General features: G+C 26.6%; 2 protein-coding genes across 2 annotated transcripts in view; one reads left to right on the top strand and one right to left on the bottom strand.

The window, feature by feature from the left end:
• The window catches only part of LOC107456098 (monoglyceride lipase), an 87,615-nt gene extending 69,632 nt beyond the window's left edge, over positions 1 to 17,983 (top strand). Inside the window, exon 7 of the mRNA XM_071187562.2 lies at positions 17,724 to 17,983. Within this exon, the coding sequence (XP_071043663.1) occupies positions 17,724 to 17,738 (15 nt within the window). The 3' untranslated portion in view covers positions 17,739 to 17,983. The remainder of the gene's footprint in view (positions 1 to 17,723) is intronic.
• LOC147801355 (uncharacterized) overlaps positions 1 to 22,983 on the bottom strand; it is a 35,641-nt gene that overhangs the window by 4,352 nt on the left and 8,306 nt on the right. The window lies entirely within an intron of this gene.

Here is a 22,983-nt window from a genome sequence, read left to right as displayed (position 1 = left end):
GTGGCACTACAAACTAAATCAATGAGAAAAAACATGCATTCAAGATAAAAACATAATCAAACATACTTTAACCCCTTCCTTCTCGCTCTCGTGAAAGTGACGGGGTGAGGTTTCGTCCTCTATTTCTCGCTCCCGTGATATTTCCGAGCTGGAGTGTTCAGTAGTAACGCGCCAATAAGAATAAAACTAATTCATTTCTTTTGTCCGGAAAAATTTTTATTTCTCATTTTACACACCAGATCGCAGCACCAGGATATTTTTAAGGTAATTGTAGATAGTTAGTTTATTTAAAACTAGATGTCAGCACTAATCAAATAGCACTAATAAAAAAATAGGCACTTTTATGACCGTTTTCTTGAAAATTAACCGATCGTTAAGGGGTTAAAAGAAAGAGATGTGAATATGACAAGACTTAAAAATGCATTTATAACATTAATTCGAGAAACAAATTGATATTTTAAACTCAGAGAGATGGTAAAATCAATTTTTTAAGTTCAACACTTTTTGCTTGATTATAGTCAGTGACCGGCAAAAAGTATTCTAATCACTGACGAGCGGAGAAATTTTTTATTGTGTAGTTTTGTTATTTTTCGTTTGAGAGTGCGTGCTTCGACAAAAATTACATCATTTCGTGCCAAAATGATTGTTAAAAAAAATATAGCTCAAGAACTGTTAAATTGTTATAAAAGAGTTAAATTTTTAAGAACATAATGAGTAGAACAAAAACAAAATGGCCTGGATAGTTTTGGATATAACGATTGGCACGTCATATACTATATTGCTCATTACATGATTAGTTCATCACCTAATATATTTTAATTAATTAATGTTAGTCATTTATATGAAATGAGACAAAACACATAATTTCTTTTGAATAAACATGTATGTTTTTTGACGAATTATGATTTTTCTAAAAAACAAATGTGACAACAAAAACAAGAATGCCGTTTCCTTTTATCAAAAAACTTGAGGCTCTACACTGCGTCTAAGCTTTTTCAAAATTTTATGATTAAGTCTTTTCGTTTTTCTTTCTCGTTTTAATAAATCATGATACTTTTCAGGGAATCAGGTTTGCACGAACTTAGAGTGTTTGTGAAATTCCTATTATTACCCCTTAGTTTTTTTATGAAATTATTATGTTAATTGTAAGAATAATAAATTATTTTTTAGATTAAAAATATTTTAGTTTTTTTCAAGAAAAAAAATATTATTTTCAAAATTATTCTGGCTTTCTTCTAACTATTATTAAAATAGTTGAACTCTAAGAATTAAGCAATCATTTCAGTTCAAAATTGCATATTGTTTTACAAAACACTTCTTTTCATGAATAGTATAATTAAAAAAAAAATTTTTGAGCAAACTAAAAAAGGCCAAGAAGAACCAAAAGTAATTGTCCAAGCCTCCTTTTTTATATTAAAAAAAATCGTCACCTCATATTTGACAACTCGTTACTCGTAAACAGAATGTTTAGCTTTTTTTTTCTTCTTTTTTATTCGAACTGGTTTTTCTGGACATTTTTTCGATTATTTTCATTGGTTTTAGATGACAGAACACGCTTCATTTTTCTAAACAATTAATAACACAGGAAATTTAATTGGAGGTGAAGTTCAAGGTTGCTAGTGTGATTCTTCGACGCAATGGCCTTTTTACTTTTTTAAGGGCACGATTTTTTTCACTTAAACAACCTCAGATTTTTTTTTTTAATTTTCACATTTCTTATTAATATTTCATTTTTGTTTTAACACTAACAAGAAAACAAAAACTGAAACTGTTGAACTTATATAAACAATGAATGATTCACAGAACGAAAGAAATCCACGCACTCTGAGTAACTTTTGGTCTAATGATCAGGTTTTTACATAAAGATGCAAGTTTAAAAATTTGATGGGTTGGTCAAATTAATCAGTGCTGATAAGATTTTAAATAGTGAAATTAGAACCAAAATATATATTCTCTAATACACATAACTATATTTAACGAGTTTGAATTTTTGACCCTAAAAATATTGAGGGTAGCTACAATATGGAATATATGGTCAAAATAGTTTACTCTGGAAGTTGTCAAAAGTTATGGTAATTTTACTTTTAACATATTACGCCTTTTCTCCATAAATATTTATGTCAATCAGAAAGTAATAAAAAAATATAAAATTGATTTATAGAAAGGTAAATATATGAAAAAATTAATATTTGATAACTATATTTTTTTATTTACTTTTTAATGATCGAATTATACATATTTGAATTATAAGGTATAAAAGTTTTTGCATCATCATAAACCAGGTAGTTTAAACTGAAAAAAACCCAAGTTTTGTAACTTGAAAAGTTATTTAGCATTTTATAAGCTAACTCGCCATAAGATGAAGATAGCTTCTTGATACGTGAATATCCAATCATTAGATGAAAAGTTATTCAAAAAGTCTCATTCTTTACTTTAACAATTATTTTGAAGGAACATTAGCTGCGTTAAATATGTTAAAGAAGAGTAGAAAAGGGCATTGTACTCAAGCACATATAATTTACAGAAATATTTCTCGTTGTCATGTCAGAAACTATCTTAAAATTTATGTAATAATCATGACTAGACCATGTGAAACTGATAATTAAAATGGCTATGCTACTCATTATTCAAATATTTAGTCAGTATTTAGTTTATTCATCGTCAATGACAAAGCAATAAAAAAAAAAAATTATTTTAAAGATTTTTAATTTACTTGAAACACTGTAAAATGGTAAAAATGGTTAAATAGCAATTTAATTGTTAATTTATCATATATAAACCATAACAGTCAAATAACCATAAAAAACATGATATTAAAAATGTTAAGTGTGAGAAAAAACGTTTTTAAGTTTTTTTACTTAATGCAGTTTAGCAACCCGAGTGTCAATCTCAAGACCGGCTGTACAGGGGTTCGAATCCCTGCATTGACACCACACTATTTCTTTCATTCCTTTAATACACGAAGTCTTACCAATATCCTGCACTCTTCAATCGGTGACTCTGAACTATTATAATACGAAACTATCATTCGCCCATAAATGGCACAGAACCACAGAGCTTCTATGTCCATTTCAATTTCAATTCAACTATATTTGTTGTAAATGGTTACAAAATATAATATTTTCGGATTTACTGTTTCTTAACCTTATAAGTTGTAAACGGTTTCAAAACCGTAAAGGTAAAAAATGCTGCTAAACATAAGCATTATGTTTAATAGGATGTAGAGACTGCTGCAGGTTATTTTACCGTAATTTTTAGAATGAAAATTGTAAAAGTGTAGTTTTCCACTGATCAAAGTGTCAATTTTAATACTTAAAATTTTTTAAAAAGTATAACCATTTCCAAAATAAATTTAAATAAATTACACTTTATTAAAAGTGACTGAAATCACAAAATACCCAAAATGTATATAAAGACTGTAATGTAAAAAAAGGTGTTAACATAACTCTTTTCGTTTTCATGATAAATTAGGAATAACATAATTAGTTCCAAGTATATATAGATTTTATTTGACAAAAACAGTTAAACTATTTTTGCATAATAAATCTTTATTAATACTTGCTGAAATGTGATTCACGCTAGCAAACAGCAATAATGACCTCATGAATGCTACACATATTTTGAAACATTTGAAAATCATGAAAGTATTTAAAATATTTCATTATGAATATTTTTATTTGCTTCCTTAAAGGGAAAAAAGTGTAACCACCATTAAAACAGTGGAAAACGTTTACAATGCTTCCAAGAGCCATGTTGTTGAAAATATTGTGTAATATATTTATTAGATATCAAATCAGTCCTTAATTGAAACAGAGAAAAGTCTAAATAAAAAAGTTAAAAGTATAATTATGTCAACTTCATTCATAAAATCATGTTTATTAAATTATACTTTATCATGTACTCATAATTTACTAAACATAAGAAATCTTAACATGGCACTTTTTACCCCAGATCACACTTATTCTATCCTTCACACTTAACAGGCTTAAACAGTTTTTATTAATTAGTTTTTTTATTTATTAATTTATTTATTTATTAATTTTCTTATCAATTAAGAAGGTTCTTTCTCTAATTAATTGTACAAAATTATTGAAAGGCTTGAAAAAATTAAATTTTTACCCAAAAAAAAAATATTTTGAAAGAAACTAGAAATTCAGTCATATTCATATTCAATCATAATATTATATTTCTAAAATTATATAACAGAAACGCTTTTGAAAGCCTATAAAAAAGCATGTATTTTTTTTCTACTGGGGGATTTTTTTTCTACTGGGGTTTCAGACGCAAAATATTCGACATGTTGTGTTCGGTTAGTAGTTTCATATCAACTAAAGAATATTAAAAAGATAATTTTAATTGATAAATTAAATTTAATTCAGTTTAAAATTAACTTATATGCAATTTTTTGCCCTAGATTAAAACTCACGCAGCATTTTGATTTACTTCAAGCGGTTAATGTAGAAGATTTAGTGATTTAGTATTCATACATTATACATACGAGTACTATTTTAAATTATTAAAAAACTTTTCACGTACATCAAAAGGAAAAGACAATAAATTCTCGATTCTGACTAACTTCTTTTATATGTTTAAACAACAAACAACTTTTTATCGTGACTACACTTTTAAATATCCTATTTGACAGAATACTTTAAAAAAATACATATAAATTGAAACTTCTAATGGAAACTTAAAACGACAGAAGCGTTTTGTCCATTTTATCATGATTAAACAAAGGGGAAGCATTTAAAACCGTAACACATAACACTTTCACTACATTTCAATGTGAAGTTTTACTAAAGCAGGCATAAACCTCAGGCGAATCGTGTAAAAACTTCATCAACTGGTTCTTGACTTCCGGTTGTAAAGAAATACATAACTATCCTGTTATTTGAATAAAAAAAATTTACCAGCTTTCTAAGGGTTAGGGTTGACGACCCAAACTGATATGAACAAATAAAGAATGATATTAGTGAGAAACGCTGTAGTGAAATGACCTCTTCATAAATCCATATTGCCTAAAGAATTATTTGACTGGATTTAAATCTTGATGTGAATGGCTTCTTATTTACAGCGGAATGAATGTGTGTAATGCGAATTATAATTATGTATTAGAGAAAAATAACTACTTATCTAATCTTCTACTTATAACTACTTATATCTTTTTTATACTTATAACAGCTTATCTTTTTTTAATCTACGTTATCTACTTATATTTTGTGAGCGGTAAGCTTATATTTGTTACCTAGTTGTTTAATAAACTTGTGCAATTTAAAATACGAGTTTATTATTTTAACCCATTTCATCAAAAATATTCCATTTTTGTTTAGGATATATTTTTAATTAATTGCATGCTTTTAGAAAACTTTCCAAGTAAATTAAACTATTTTGCAATGTTTTAGAAGCCTTTTAACTTTTAGAAAGCATTTTTTATAGCAGTTAGGAGAAAATCGGATATTTCTCCGATTCACAAAGTAAGTTAAAATATTTCTAGGTTTTGTAAAACTGTTTAAATTTTTAAATGTTTCGAAAGGTAACAAAGAGATATTATTGTTGAGTTTTTGTAATCTTTTATACCCTGAAAGTAACAAAAGAATTTAAGTTCTTTTAATATTTTGTATGTTATATAGATTTACACTATTGCTCATTATTATTGAATTATTCTTAAAAGATTCAAATTAATAAAAAAAATATAATAATTTTTCAAAGTATTTTATGAAAAACTATAAATAATTCATATTTTTTTCGCTTCAAATTTGTTTAAAGTTAAACTACTAGTGGGAGTCAAAAATTAATTTTAGCTGGTTTAAATATAAAAAAAATATATTCATTTGCTTAGAAAATAAAAATTCATTAGAAATTAAGAAATTTAAAAAAAAGCTGTATTAAATTTTACCTATGCGTGAATTTTTTTGTTTTACTGTACAATTTGTTTGTATCTCAAACACGTTTAAAAAATTGAACTGATAGTGACTGTCAAAAACAATTTTAGCTGGTGTTGACATTAGTAAAAATATTCATTTATTAACAAAGTTAATTGCCGTTAAAAATTAAACTTAAAAAAAACTTGTTTTTCTTAAAACTTTAATTACGTGTGCATATTTTCCCTTATTACTATTTATTGATTGAGCTTGTTGAAAATTGAACTATTAATGACTGTAAAAAATGCTTTTAGCTGAAGCGGAAATCAGAATGAGTATTCATTTGCTTAAAGTAAAATACTTCTAAATATTAAAAAAATATATCCTAAATTTCTCCTAGTGGGCATATTTATTGTTATTTTTTTTACTGTTCTTAATGATAAACAGTGCTAAAAAATAAAAGCTTTTGAAAATGAAAAATCGAAAATATTATTAAGCTTTATCAATAAGCATATTGAAGGTATTATCAAAGTCTTTGGAAAAAATACAAACAAACTTAAGGTCTGTAACGCATTAAATCTTAAAACAAGAAAATTCGTGTTAACGTCTTAAAACTACTGAAATTTCAATGATGCAATAATTTTGAACTTAAAAGAATATTTTAAAATATTTTTAGCAAAAAAAAACATCATCTGTTCTTAGATATGACTCTGATTTAAAATAAAACTGTCTATTAAATATTTCTGTGTAAAAAATGCGTATTTAAGGGAGTTTTTCATTTCAATTATATTTTATAGGAATAAACATTATAAAAATTAATATTCCCCACAAAGTACAAAATATTTCAAAAACATAACCAAAATTACATTTTAAACATCCATTCGAGGTATTCCATTTAGACTAGCTTAGAATTTTTGCTATTAGTCTTAAAATCCTTCACTTGTTAATCTGAAATATCTTAAAGAGTCACAAAGTGTAAATTATAAAACCTCCATTTGCTTAATAACGATAAACTCATTTTAAATATATTATAATTACAATTATAATAAGCTATTTGTTCCAGAAATATGTTTATATAACATCAAAATAATACTGTTTCTTGATTGCACATCGGAAGCATTTTTAAAAACAAATATAAATCATGTTTTGTTTCAGGGAAACAAAAAAAAAATCTTTCAGAAACTTCAAAATTATATGTTAAAAATTTGAAGAAAAATGTGTTTATAGTTGCTTTATTTTCAACATTTCATTGCAACATTGGCATTACGAAACAAAACAACAAGATTTTTCAGATTATTTTAAGGCATTTCGAAAATATTATATTTGTAACCCTAATGAAATATTTAGAAAAAAAAGGATCCATATTCCATTAAAATGTTACTTCGCAAGATTACACCAAAGAAAAATTGTTCCACAATAAATATAAATCATGATTTGTTTCGGAGAGATAACAAACTATCTCGGAAACATAAAGAATGAGAGATTAATGAATGAGAGAATTATGAATAAAACAATGAAACTGAATGATGAAATTTTCAACAAAAAGCAGTTGAAAATTAAAGACAGGTTAAAAATTGAAAAAAGAAATATATGTTTATGGCAGTTTAATCTTTGCATTACACGAAACAATGCTGGTTCAAGGAACTCTCAATCAAATTATATTTATTATGCTAAACATTATTACAATGAAAGAAGAGATACTTGTTTATTAGACAATCCCACTTTTTCTTGCATCTTAAACTTAGGTTATCTTCAGGCATCTTCAAGAAGTTTGATAGATCACGTTTCCAAAGAGGCCAAACATAAACAGCATATCAAATCAAGCTTTGAACATTAGGTTCGCGCATTCGATTTCAATAACTGGCCGAACAAGTTACTGAAGGGTATTTAATAATCCAAAAACGTCTTTTAAAACGGTACTGTTAAAATCAAAGAAAAAAAATTTTTTTTTTTTTTTAGGAATAATAAATGTTTTGAGGATGCGAGTAAATAAATACGCTTACAAGCGTTTGGCATTAAAGTCAAATATGAAATACGTCAGGTGAGGTAACTGTTGTTGGCCAATATCTTATTATTGTCATTTAGTTTTACGTCTGTCAACACGCCATTAAAATGCAGATTTTAAAGTAAATTGTTTCGATTTTATGCAAATTTTTTTCAACTGTTTTTCATCAATCACCTTGAATTTTTTGAATATACTCATAAACAATTTAGTGTAAGATAACGATACAATGAAAATCTTTTACACTTCCTTGATTTGATTGCAGACATATTTGCAATTTAAATTTGCTTTATTTCATCACAGTAAGAGCCCAATTTTGGTGTAAAATTATTTTTGAAAAATATGGCAAAAATTCATATTAAATATGATGGAACAGCATATTATTTAACATTAGGTTGAGAATTTGTTTAAAATAATTTTATTTAAATATTTCTTTCAAAAATTTAAATAAAAGTAGTTTTTATATTCAAAGCAAATTAGACAAAATCTTTCTCATGTATGCACATTCTATGAAGGAATGCGAATATGCAAAAATACAACCGTGACGGGACGGACAAATGGTCTCTCAGGCATATTTTCCGTTATTTTTTGTTGAAGCAGATTATTTGTTCAAATATACAAATAAGCACATATATAATATAAAAATCTACAAAATATATACTTTTTTGAAATGTCATGTTCTCTGGGAGAGTTTATGTAAATTACCTTAAATTCCAAATTTAGTGTCTGAAGAACGATGAAAAAGAGCACATTTTTGAAATTATTTATGTCTTTTTATGCATATTAATTTAACGAAAATAAAAGAGGAAAATTTAATTATTTATGTATGAAAAAATTGCTCAATACAATTCAATATTAGTGACTCACAAATAGTAATTTAAAAATGTAGAATCCCTATAAATCAATTATCATAAATTAAAGAATCCTTAGAGTCCCTAAACGTAAATATGAAAATCAATATTTTATGAATCATTGGAAATCAATCAATTTGGAAAACATTAATAAACTAATTGAAAATAATTAATTTAATATTTAAAAATTATAGGAAACATTAATTATTAATTAAAAAATCATTAGAACCACTACTCATTAAATTAAGAATCACTAAAATCACTAATCCTTAATTTAGTAAAAATTAGAATCAATCAATAATTTCAGAATCATTACAATTATTAGTTTAAGAATCATTAGAATATTTTACATTGATTATGATGCTTAGTTTTTCTTCAATGGTAAGTAACTTTTATGAATCATTATTCGATGAAGCGATGTTAGTTATTTATGAACAATGGAAAAAATTATTCATATTCTCTTTTAAATTTTTCTTAAAATATGAAAAAATGAATTAAGATTAGAGTTTTCTAATGGATCTGAATCTAATCTAAACAGTATTAACTACATTCAAATGAGCGCAATTTCTATAAAAGATAACTTAAGTAAAATAAAATTCAGAAGAGGAATTTGAAGGAAGAAAAAAATAATTTCTGGTTTAATTGAATAAATAGTTTTCATATCAGAAGAAAACGAAATAGTTCAAAAATATTTCAAGCATTATGTTTTCATTACTTTAGAAAGCAAAATACGGTTTATTTTTAGGTTAATAATATGATTTTATTTTAATTTTTTCATCAAGCTTGTCCCGAAAACAATCAATTTGACTACAACTTAAAATTATAAATAAAAATTATCTATTACGTTTGTAACAAAATGTTTAACCTATCATCATCCAAGGATTAATAATTTCATAACCATTTATATTTCCAACTGACTTTGAATTACCGACACTTATAAATATATTTGGAAAGTATTCAAGTCATTATAAACTTCTCGTTTTCTTGTTTCACTCCAAGAAAAAATAATTAAATAACAGTTTATTTAATTTTTATTTCACCATATTCAAACAAACAGTCAAGTAAATATAAGTAAGTTAGTAATCAAACTGTTAACTGCAAGAAGAACCGTTTATTTACTGATTTCACTTAATAAGGTTAAATAATCAGAATTTTATCGCGCCAACCAAGTCCACCTAATGAAGCCACTTAGTTCCTTCCAACTGCGCAAATATTATAGCTGATAGGACTAATATGCCAGTCTCATGACCAACAGAACTGGAGCTCGAGTCCTAGCTTTGACAACGCAATATTTCCTCCACTCCTTTCTACACATGAGGAGTTTCTAGTGTCTTGCACTCCCCAATTTGTGTCCTACACTCTCCAATACTCATTAACTAGCGAAAAACTAACTTCCTATATCCATTAAAATTTTTATGGTTTTGAAACCATGCTAGTTGCAAATGGTTAAAAAACCGTATAATTTTGTATTCAGGGTTTTATAACCGTAATAGTTGTAAACGGTTTCAAAACCGTAAAAGTAAAAAGTGTTCTTTAACCTAAACTTTACGGTTATTTTACAATAAATTTAGAATTAAGATTCTAATAGTGCAAGGAAAAGGACTTTTCTGACTAATAAAAAATGATGCTGATTTAAAAAGAAGTTGATTATGCTGATTTTTAATTTATGGTAAATAAATAATATTCATTATATCGATAACTAAAATCAAGGTTCATTTTCTTATGATTAAATAAAAAATTTAAATAGTTATAAAAGTTTATGAGTAATAAAAACTTTTTGAATTGCTAATGAGAATTTAAGAAATAGCTAATAGTATTTTCAAGTTTCTTTTTTTCATTTGAAGTATAAAATATATGAAGGAAAGATATCTGATGATAAGAAAAAAGCAAAACCTCAAACATGTTTTGAATTGAAAAGATAAAAAGGGTGTAGTTATCGTTTTTGTTTACATTTGTTAAGATTTGAAGTAAAACCTGTTTTTCTATGCATTCATGGCTCTTTTTTAAATATCCTCTTTTGACCTCGCAGCTAGCGTAAAATATTTTTGTTTATTCTTTGCTTGGAGCTGAATTTTAATGTAAAGCTTCAAAAATTGGAAACTTATAATTTAGAATTTAAACATAATCTCATTTAAAGTGCCCACCGTTAAAATAAGTTGGAAAAAATTTCACCTAAACATAAAATTCAGATTCACCCCCTTTGGTTAAAGGATGTAAATGTTTTATTGACTAAAAAGTGCTTAAGTGTAAGTTGTATAAGCAATACTTTAGTATTAAGAGATAAAGATGCAAAATAGATGATGTTAGGAAAAAACTTTTCAGGCATTTTTGGGTATTTTTTCGAAATATATAAGTGCACTATGAAAAAATATGGTCAAAACTACCAGAATGTGGCAAAATCTACAGTGTTTCTGCACTGTGGCAACTTCAAAGAGCACTGTAAATTTTGTCAAAGCACTTTGGCAATGATTTTGGTAAAATTATCAGTAAATTGTTTTATTGGTAAAATTAAGTATGGCAATATGGCACAATTGGGTAATTTAATCATGATACCATTTATTCGGTAAAATTTACTTTGTATTTTTACTAAATGTATGGTAAAAGGAACTATAACTTGGAAATCCAGAATTTCTGGTTAAACTGTTACCTTATAAACGGAAAAATTACCAAATAAATGGTTTAAATACCGTATATTTTGGTTTTATCAGCAAAATTATGTTTTTTTTTTGTTTTTATCAAAAACTCCTTTACCATACTGTACGGTAATTTACCCAAAAAAAATTTCTCCATGTTTCATATAACATTCCTTTTCTGGAAGAAGCATACATTTTTATAATAAATTAGAAATTGGATGATAATGTCCAATGGAGTTTTAGATATCTAAATAATAAACTAATTGAAAAAACGATTATGAACATTTTAATACATTACATTTTGAGTTATTTCGCTTGCACTGATTTGGTGAAATTGTTTGAACATTGTATGCACTCTCAGAAAAATTTATTTGAATCTTAATACCGTTCAAGCTTGATGCAACATTTTTTTAAATATCATATTGAAAAAGTTTCTGTTCCAGTTAGAACCATAAAATCCTGTAATCAAGCATCAAAAGTGCAAGTATCACAATGTGGTTCAACACGGAACCACATTAAAGTACCAAGAAATTTGAATTATAATATAGTTCAACGCACTGAAACATTTTTAATTGTATACCTGATAAGGTAACGTACTTGATAAGGTTACCTTGATAAGGTAACGCGGAGAAAAAAGTAGATATAGGGGAGCAGTAACTAATGTATTTTTTTAATAATTTCTCCACGGAGAAAAAAAATCTGCTAAAATTACCCCACTGTAATGACATTTCTGGTTTATTTGTAAAAAAAAAAATCATTCTGTCATTAAAAAAATATATACGGTAATTAAAGTACTCAAGGCGTCCTTGATTGAGCGGTATCGCCCGATAAAAGCTGCGCAAATCGTGGAGGTAGCAGGTTCGAATCCCGCTGTTTCCCTCTTGGGTGTATCTTCGTGCTGTCCTTCTCTGCATTGTGCAATCTGTCTTTCTATTTGACAAGCCTAATATAATAAGTTTTATAAGCCAAAATTGTGCATACAAGCCTGCAAATGTATGTAATTCCAATAAGTCAAACCATTCATTTGGTAATTTTTCCTCACACAGGGTAACTGTTTGACAGAAATTCTGGTCACACATTTAGTATAAAATACGAAAGTGAAAAAAAAATTTTACCGAAAGAATGGTTTTTATGCTATGCTCTTAGATATCATGATGAAATTATCAAATTTTACAACCTTTACCAAATTTTATCACATATTATAAAACGATATTTTATCGTTGATTTTACATAAATCATTACCAAAGCATTTCGATACAAATTTCCAAGGCTGTTGGTGTTCCCATCGATGCAGAAACATGATATATTTAACCTAATTCTGGTAGTTTTGACTATATTTTTTGTCTCGGTGTATTTTTAAGTCTAACACAATAAGTTCAAAAATGTAAAATGATTCTAGGTACTAAATAGTATCAAAATATGGTTTAGTTTTTTGTTATTTAAAAATGCTTAATATTAAATACAGTAAATAAATATGTTTAATATTAAATACATTGTTTATTAAATATAGTATTTATTATATAGTATATATATAGTATGTATTTATAGTATACAGTATGTATTTTGTATATTCTTTTTTTGTTCCCTGATCATACTTATTTTTAATAAAAGAAATTTATTTCAATCTCTCTTTGTTAACAACCATTTCTTTGTTAATAATACTTCATTACTTTTAATTTATACTTAAAATATAAGTATTGGTGTAAATAATGTTGCTAATGTCATTTTTTTGGCTGATTTATAATAAGTGCATTTATATACTTTTATAAATTTGCTTTGAAGAAAATGTTTGGGCGTGTAATAGGTTTATTTGGTCATGTATTCTGTAGACTAACATACCCGGAACTTAAAATTTAGACAATTCACGTTATTTGAAAAACATGGTAAATTTTCTTTTCACTAAAATTTATTTAATAAATACCTTTACTGTTGGTTTTTAGCTTTCGATTTTTTAATCAATTTTATGTTTTCAAATAAGCAAATACTGACATCATGAATTTTATTTACGGATTGCAACTGAAGTAATAATTACTGAATTGTATATTTTATTCTATATAATTCAAAGTAATATGAGACAATTTCTCCTTCTGCCTATACTGGTCTTAAAACAGGTTATTCTTTGTAGGAGAAAAAATAATTATTATTTATGTTTTAAAGTGAAATTTGGAAGAATATTAACCTGATTTGCTTACGTAGTGTCAGTGAAAATTCTTGGCCGTGCAATCACCCTCAAGAAAAATTAGAGCAGAAGTTTTTTTTTTATCTTATAAAAAGTTTAAACACGTTTCTATCATTGAAAGTTATGAAAAGTATGAAAGAAGAACATGAACTTGAGATCTAGGGTCAAAGGTTGCTTTCTGGAAACATTTGAAGCCTACTTTGTGTCAGAATTGGCTGTGAGTAGTTGATTTTTGTAGGATTTTCGACCCGTTTATTTTCAAAGTTCCCCAATTTTAAATATATCCTATAATTCAAGTACTTAATAATTGCTGAATAATATGCAATTAACCTTTAATAAACAGATCTGAAATAAATTTTTAATTTATAGAGATGTATTATAGATCCTCGTTCAAAAATTTTTGTCACAGAACTATCATCTACCAAATTGCTTGCAAAAAGAAAATAAAAAATAAGGGCTTTAAAATGCAGAATACTTTGAATAACCTAATATTTTGAAAGCGATTTTATTAATCATCGAAAAAATTACAAGATTTATACATAGATTAAAGGCTTAGATATGTTTATAAGTAAAGTCCGAATGACCGGGAAAAAAATCAGCTACACTCGTGATAAGTCTTGTAAATTTTTATCGTTATAAAAAGCGTATAGACTCATAGAAATTTGTAAATAAGTTCTTTCTTAACTCGAATTAATAATTTTTTGTTGTATTCAGAGAATGAACTATCAAAGACTAAAGGCATAGATACGTTTATAAATAAAAGTCTGAGGGACCGGGATAAAAATCAGCTTCACTCTCGATAAGTCTTGCAAATTTTTATTGTTATAAAAAGCGTGCAGACTCATAGAAATTTGAAAATAAGTTCTTTACTCGAATTAATAGTTTTGTGTTGTGTTCAGAGTATGAACTATCAAAGATTAAAGGCATAGAAATTTGTAAATAAGTTATTTCTTAACTCGAATTAATAGTTTTGTGTTGTGTTCAGAGTATTAACTATCATGAATAAAAAGTAAAATATAGTTACTGAAAGATAAATATTTAGGCAAACTTCAGTTACTCACTTAATTATCTTAATTTCTTTTCGTGATGAAACATTTAAATACGAATTGAAAAAAGACTAATAGAACATGAACACGTTTAATGAAACAAAAACTATAGCTTTTGGTAAAGCAAAATCACTGTTGCAATTCTTATGAAATCTATAAATATTATTATTCTATAATTATAAGCTTTGTCGTAATTCTATAATTCTAATGAATCAAGAACTTTGTCTTAATTCTGATGTTATCAAATTTCTATTGTTCTTCTGGTGAATCAGAAATTCTAATGCAATTCTTACGAATCAAAACTTAATACAGATAGCAGTTGTTATGAGTTGAGAAAAAAAGTATGGTTACATCAACGGGAAATCTTTTGGAATGATTCTGATAAAATTAACAATACATTATGGTTTTATAATGTAAGACAAAAATTGGTAAATGAGGGGATTTTATCATAATAATTTAGAGCATGGCATAAAAACAATTTATTCGGTTAAATTTACGTTTCAGTTTTGTATTTTTTAACTAAATGTGGAATTATAAGAATTATAATTTAGAAAAACAGAATTTCTGATACATCAGTACCATATGAAGGGAAAAATTATTAAATGAATGGTTTAAATATGGCATATTTTGGTTTTTATTACCAGAATTATGTTGGTTTTTTTTCCCTTCAGAAATGTCATTACCGTACGGTACCGTTATTTTACCAGAGTGTTTTTTCAGAGGGGGTATTTGCGGCGACTGACGTGCAATGCTGACCACATTGCTACCATCAAGCTGTTGGTCGTAAAATTATAAATTCTTAACTACCCACCTTTGCTAGTGGATAGTTGCAAGAATGCTCTACTTTTTTATTTGTAATGCTATCTAAGTTAGAAATGAGGATTTTCTTTATTTTGCTCATTTATTTATTTTATTTATTAATTTACTTTTTTAATAAACATTATCCAAGTACTAATCTTGATATGTGCTTACTATTTTGAAGTTGCATAATGACTCTCCTTATAAAAGAGTTTATCTTGTTTTAGGCAAAGAATTTTATCCCTAAACTACACTATTAAGAAAATAAATATTTTCTTATTATTATATTTTATTATTATCTTTTATTTTATTTTTTCTACGTTTATACCTTAAATTGATACTTAATGTCACATTATAGTCGTTTATTAGTGCTTCTTCTACTTGTAATGAAAATGCCTGCGGTTGAGAATAAGGAATCAATACACATTTCTTAGTAAACTATTATTTATTTATGTCAATAGCTTGGCAGATTGATAAATTTTGAAGGTTTGTCTTGCTTCCTTTTTATAAGCTGTAAAACTTGTTTCTTTAGTAAGTGTTTACTCTCAAAGTTTAGATTTATTAAATGATACAGTTTACTTTCTCGGCATACTAAATGGCAGTCTTTTGATGGGCTGATGCTTTTTTGAATTTATAAGTTTTTGCATTCAAATTTATGAGTAATGCATTAGCATCTAATTATAAGTATAACCAGGGTTTTCTCTGACCTTTTTTTCATTTCAAGGTGAAAACAAAGCCACGGTTTTTAAAACATGATCAGGCAATAAAATTACTCTTGATAGTTTTTAGTGACTTCATTGAAATTGTCGCTTAAAAGAGGCCTTTTTTAAAAAATAAATTTATATCAAAGTAGCGTGATAAATTTTAATCTATCTTTGATTATTTGTGATTAAAGAAAAATATAATATTAAACATGCCTTGTTTAAATAAACTTGCTCCGAAAAATTATATATTTTTCGTGAACATTCTACAAGGGAGAATGAGGTTAGACCGGCTACTCCGATTCTGGAGAAATTAATTCTGCTTTTTAACAAACAGATTCTGAATTTAAATTCTACTTGGTAAGAAGAAGAAGAATCGGCCATATTTGCGTATTGTTGTTGTTGAATTCTGCGTAGATAAGTTTGTTACATCGTGTCAACTCTATTTTTATGCAATCCTTATTCATTGGTCCTTACAGTTATAATTTTTTTTGCCCCTCTTAATATATGTTCACTAACAATCCATATTCTAACAAGCAATAAGGGTTTTGTTAAATAATGGTTCTGTTTTGTTTCAATAATTTCTGGTCTATGAATGAAACCAGGTTTGGCAAGTTGGGGTATGATATTATAGCCGATTTAAAATACCAGGATAAAGAAATGAAAAAACAAAGTGACCAAAAAAAAGAAGAAAAAAGAGAAACGTATGAAGAATTAAGATGACAGAACAGTTCTATAAAAAAAAGGAAGAAAAAACTAAATCCTTGATTGATGTTTGTTCTGATGAGGACGAAAAAAAAACATTAGATGCTGATTGTTTATATTATAATGATGTATATTCTAACTGAAGGAAAAAGAAAAGAAATGTGGATGGATACAATGAGAAAAGAGTTCTTGCTGGGCCTACGAAAGCTGATGCAAGGCAGAGGAAGAAAATAATTACTTTAAAAGTGAATTTCGTTCATAATATTGCCTTATAAAATAAAAATGCTGCTAATTTTTCCTTGAAATTCTAGTATTCCTATAGAGTTTTCATATGAACCAAGTCATACCCCACTAGTGGAGTAAGATAGGGTGATTTAACTTTTACTAGAAAAAAATCATTTATGAAAAATGTAGTACATTTATGACTTTTTCTCGCTTGTACACAACTACACAATAAATATCATGATTAAAGGTCTTGTTTATAGTTAGAACAGTTTAGCTCCAACAGGCCTTCGAATCTTAGCTATTCCGCCTTACCCTACTCTCTCCTACATTTGGAAGCATAAAAATCTATGATAAATATAAACTTCAAAAATTATCTAGAATTCAACTGAAAGTTTTTTAATTCACGATTTAGCAGTTGTATTTATAGAATGAAATTATTGAAAATTCATTATAAAAATGTAGCCAGTTAACCCCATAATTTAACAACTATTTCGGATTGAGTTACAACGCTGTAATTTACCCGGAACAGAAAAAGAATTGGTACTAAAACTGTTTAAAACTTTCATTATTTAAAATATTATTATTTATTTGCTTATGGAACAGTTGAGTTTTTAAAAATAATGCTTCTAAAGTTTCGAATTGTAAAAAATAAAATAAAAATCCTGGAGATTTTGTTTTTAAAATTGGAATTTTAATTAAATTCGCCCATTTTTCTGTTTTAGTGCATCGTTATGTAAACCAATGCTATGGATTATTCTTGATACAACTGTGAAAAAAAAGAAAAGAACCGATGATACACAGAGAAAAGAAACATGGTCAAAACCACCAGAATATGGTAAAATTTAGTGCATTTCTGGTTCTATGAGAACACCGAAAAGCTCGGTAATTTTTACCAAAGAGCTTTGGTAATGATATTAACAATAAAATATGTTTTTTATAATATGCGATAAAATTTGAAAAATTATCATGATATCTTAAGACATTGCATAAAAACAATTTATTTGAGAAATTTGTTTTTCAGTTTCGTATTTTTTACTAAATGTGGAGTAATAAAAACAATAATTTTAAAAGACGGAAGTTTTAGTAAACCATCACCATATGAGCTGAAAAATTACCAAATCAATGCTTTAAACAACGTATATTTTGGTTTTATTAACCAGAATTTTTTTTACAAGAAATGTCATTTACAATACAGTGCGGTAATTTTACCAGAATTCTTCTATCCGTATGAAAGCTAATAAATGAATCAGGAAATCATCGTATTCATAAATCAAAGTATTGATCACATAATCACTAAAACAGTTTCAGAACAAATAAATAGTTTATGAACCTACATTAGCACAGCAACTACGAAAAAATAATTTTAAACCTAACTGCTACAGTAGACTTCATTTTGTTCAAAAAATCAATATCGAGAAAGGATGAATCTTTGATTTTTTTATGTCTTGATTTAAATTAAAGATACTCAATAGTTCATAAAACTAACAATAAATTACTTAAACAATATTTATTCTAAAGTGTATTTCTTAAAAACATTACATTTCCCTTCCATTAGCTAGTATATACAAATTTAAAAAAAAGCAAACATTAAAATAGAAATTTTAGTTATGAAATTGGTTATGATTGCATTAATAAATCGTACATTTTATTGAGATTTATACGAGATCATATAATCACTAAATATCAGACTTCCAATGAGTCAGAGTAATATAAAAAGTAATAGCTGACTTTCGTGCAAGTCAAACAGATCTTAGCATACATGGTGATTACATTTTCAAAAGAAATAAATAGAGTTCGTTGACCACCACATTGATATAAATGCCTGAAGGTTAAGATTGACTTTAACTACAAAAGCCCGCAGCTACATATGAAACTAAAAATACGCAATGAAGCGTAAAGTAATAAAATATAATTTAAAGACAGTATTTTAAAACCATCGTAGTTTATTACCACATTATTCACAAAGCTACAGAATCTTTAAAATAATAAAAATTCTATTTTGAACTTGTAATGCTTCTTTGTATTTGGTTTAAAAATACTATGATACAGTTTTCGACCTACCATATAAATATTATATGTATCTCACGATATGTGGTTGTTATTATTTGTAAGTAATTTCAGTTTTAATAACGTTTTTTCTATAACTTATGGAGAAAAAATTCTAGCAAAATTACCATACTGTATGGTAGTGATATATCTGGTAAAAGAAAAGCCATAATTCTGGTAATAAAGCCAAAATATATGGTATTTAAACCATTCATTTGGCAATTTTTCCGTTCATAAGGTAATTTACAGGAAATTCTGGTTTTCTTATTACCCCACGTCCTTCCTTCGGGAAAAATTGCAAAAATTTTTGATGTTAGCAAAGAGTTAGGAACACGGTCAATTTTACCATTTTTTCTCAGTGCTGACAGAAGCTTGGAGGATAGAACTTCAGTCCTTTACAATGTCAGTTCATCGCCTTAGCCACTAAACCGTTAAATAGTAAGCATATATTTATAGCAAATAAAAAAAGGAAAGAAAAAAATATTACGTCATTTTTATCTCTGATAACATAATGAATATCTTCTTAAGATATCAAATAAGTACTAATTTTCCATATATGAAAAAACAAAAGATTTTAACTTAACTAAAATTAAGGATAATGTTTCTACGAAAGGATTGAAAATACTATACTTGAAATAAATTGATTCTCGTTGTTTCTGGAAATCCTTTTATTTTGAAAACAGTGGATGCCTCAAATGAGGTACTATGAGCTTTAGAGCAAAATAATAATTTCGGTTTAAATAATTATACTGTAATGAACTTGACAAAAAAAGGGGAGGGACAAAATAATTTTAATATCTTTTTAAAAAATATGAAAATTGATATATTTTCTTTATTTCAATATCTCACATTAACAGCTTATATAGTACCGTAAACCGGGGCGAGTCTACCCATCCAGGGGCGAGTCTACCCATTTTAGTTTTATTTAATTTTCACTATTTTAAATTGCAAATAAAAAAATTTTTACCGACGGAGGACTTAGTTCAGACTCTAAGGAAGATGGCGCTGTAGTAGTTTGATCCGTTTTTATTTATTTGGTGTCTTTTAAACCGACCTGTTCAAACGTCTTTTGAGAGATTTGTATTGAAAATCATCAAACTTTTAGTTGGTGCTCCGTAAGTATATTATTATTACTATTTTCACTTTGGTTAAGTGATAAACTGATCTAAGGCTAAGATTACATTAATTTTATATGAAAAAAAAAAACAAAAAGAATGTAAGTTTTGCTGTTGTAAACAAAAAGCCAGAATTCGCGGGGCGAGTCTACCCATTCGTATTTAGTTTTAATAAAGCATAATAATATAATTTAGAACTTTGTTTATATTAAAATTAAGTCATTTTAAATGAATTTGGGTATATTATTTTAATTCTGCATTGATAAATTTATCATTAATAAGAAAATTTATAGGTTAAATATAAATGTAAATATAAAATATGTTTATTTTACCTATTTTTTCAATTTTTATATTACAAAATTAACTTTTTTTATTTAACGCAAGTTAAATAAATTATTATTTATTATTACAGATGGTTCGAAATTATATTCGCAAAACAAATGGATTTAAATGTTACAAAAAATGCCATGATTTTGTTAATAATCCTTAATTATTATTATTTATTAATTATTTAATTGTAAACTTATATTAATTTTAATTTATTTTTATCAACAATAATCAGAAAAAAATGTTATTTTATAATATTAATGATTATTAAAACAAAACTGTGATCAAAATGTGATAATCGATCAAATACTCAATTTGTGTTATTTTATGAATAAAAAAATGGAATATATAATAAAGTTATCAATTTTACTTCATAAATATCCTATATAGTAACTAAAATAACAATTTAATAGTAAAATTTGATTATTTACAATGTTAACATTCATTTTAGGAGAATGGGTAGACTCGCCCCATACGAGAGATTTGTCAACAGTTCTATAAAAATATACAGTAACAGCGTAACTGTTAATATTTTCTAAAAGCGATTTCACAGCTTTAAAGAGGGATAAATAGCGATTCCGAAACACCTATTAAAAGCCTTTTTTCTTTAATATTTACAAAAGTTTGACCACTTGAAAGTTGACAAACTGAAAAAATGGGTAGACTCGCCCCGGTTTACGGTATTTAAAATAATGAAGATATTTATTTAGTTTAAAAAACAAAACGATTTAAAAAAAAGCCTTTTGTTCATTACGCAAACTTTGAAAAAGACGAGTATTGCAACAGATTTTCATTCTTTTTGTTGAAAATCTTAGAATTTATTTTATAAAGATGTATTGTAGCCTGACATTTAATGCTGGCTTTTTAATAGAGACTAACATTAACGCTAGGGTTCAAAATGAAGAGAATTGTTTTGGTAGGTTATCTTCATAAGTTCTGAGCAGGTTTTAATTAAATTTGTATTAGCATAGAGTGATATAATTCAGTGATAATGTTGTTCAGCAACGGTGTTTTCTGATCTTATACCGTTTTCAGAGGAGGATAGTGAGTTTCAATTGATTTTATTATTTAAAAATGTTGAAATTTGAGTTGAAATGTTAAAGGAAAAGAAAATGCATCAAGAAATATCTGAGGGACCGAAATAATTTAGGACAAAGTTATTTCATTCGGACAAAATAAAAAGTTCTTTTGCACAATATAGACAGTAGCATGTGAGTTTTATAAGTAGTACAATTAATATTGTGTTTATTTACAGTTTTTTTTTAAAATTAATTTTATCACTTCAAAAAGGCTTAAAATGTTATAGGAAGCGAAAATGCATTTAAAAAAAATCTAAGATGCCTAAATCATTTGTAACAAAATTCTACTAGATATTTTTCCCCTGTTGAATTAGTATAGAGTATCATGTGAGCTTTGTAAGTAGTATAAAAATTGTGCTTTTTCACATTTTTTATGAAATTTAATCATGATGATTCTATTAGGATTAAATAATTATTACTGTAATTTCTACTTTCAATTTATGTATTTGTGTAGCAATCATATTAAATTAGTAAAATCAATTTACAGCATTGTAATCTTTAATCGCCTTGTTCTTCTCTATAGCGGAAAATTTAATCTATCACAAGGATGCCCGCTTTACCGAGGTTATCACAATATATGTTAATAAGAAGAATGTCTACAGATGTTCTTTTAAGTAATAATAGCCAAATTGATACAAAAATATTCATCATTATGTGTCCTCCTCGAGCAATAATGTGAGTTTACTACTTCCGACAGACAAATCTGATTTCTTAAAATCTATCCTTGTTTGAACGTCAGGAGAATAACAAATAAGCGAAACTGGAGAATAAGCGAAACAAATAAGGGAATTTCCGAAGTGTTATAGAATTTCTGAAATTATTCACGTTAACAAAAATTAATCCTAGCGGGACAAACAAGAACTCATTATTCAAACAATTTTATGATCAAAATAAATGGTTAGTTAAAATCACGCATTAGATTCATTTCCTTTCTCACGCATTGTTCAAACTCTCGTCAAGTTCAATAACATAGTTATCTACAGATTTTTTTTTTCTCTCGATTATTGAAAAATCTATTCAAATATTTCAGTAATCGTATTGCGTTAATTTATTTTCATACAAAAGACAGCATCCACCCAACATCCCGTATTATTAGTTGGTCAAGGTAAACTATAACAGTCATCTTACAAAGGCGAGTAAATACAAAATATTCGCCCATCATTAAAAAGTAATTTAAAAACAAAGGTCTTATGTACTCATGTGAATTTAGTTTTCAAATTTTTTTTTCTTCTTCTTTATGTGAGTTAAAGCGTAGGTAAAAGTTCTTCTTCAAGGCCTAAATGCGCGTTCAACCTCCCCTAACTTCAGACGATATATTGCAAGATGGAATTGGAACACCTGTTTTTAACATATCAAAATTTTTGAGAATGATGGTTATTTGCATTTATTTTATTAAACCGCAAAGTAAAGCAAAG

This window comes from Parasteatoda tepidariorum, chromosome 11, assembly GCF_982258835.1.
Source record: "Parasteatoda tepidariorum strain Cologne lab strain chromosome 11, Ptep-v5.0, whole genome shotgun sequence".
In the NCBI taxonomy this organism is placed as follows: domain Eukaryota; kingdom Metazoa; phylum Arthropoda; class Arachnida; order Araneae; family Theridiidae; genus Parasteatoda; species Parasteatoda tepidariorum.
Note: the sequence above shows the minus strand (reverse complement) of the source record. Positions and strands in the feature narration are given on the sequence as shown.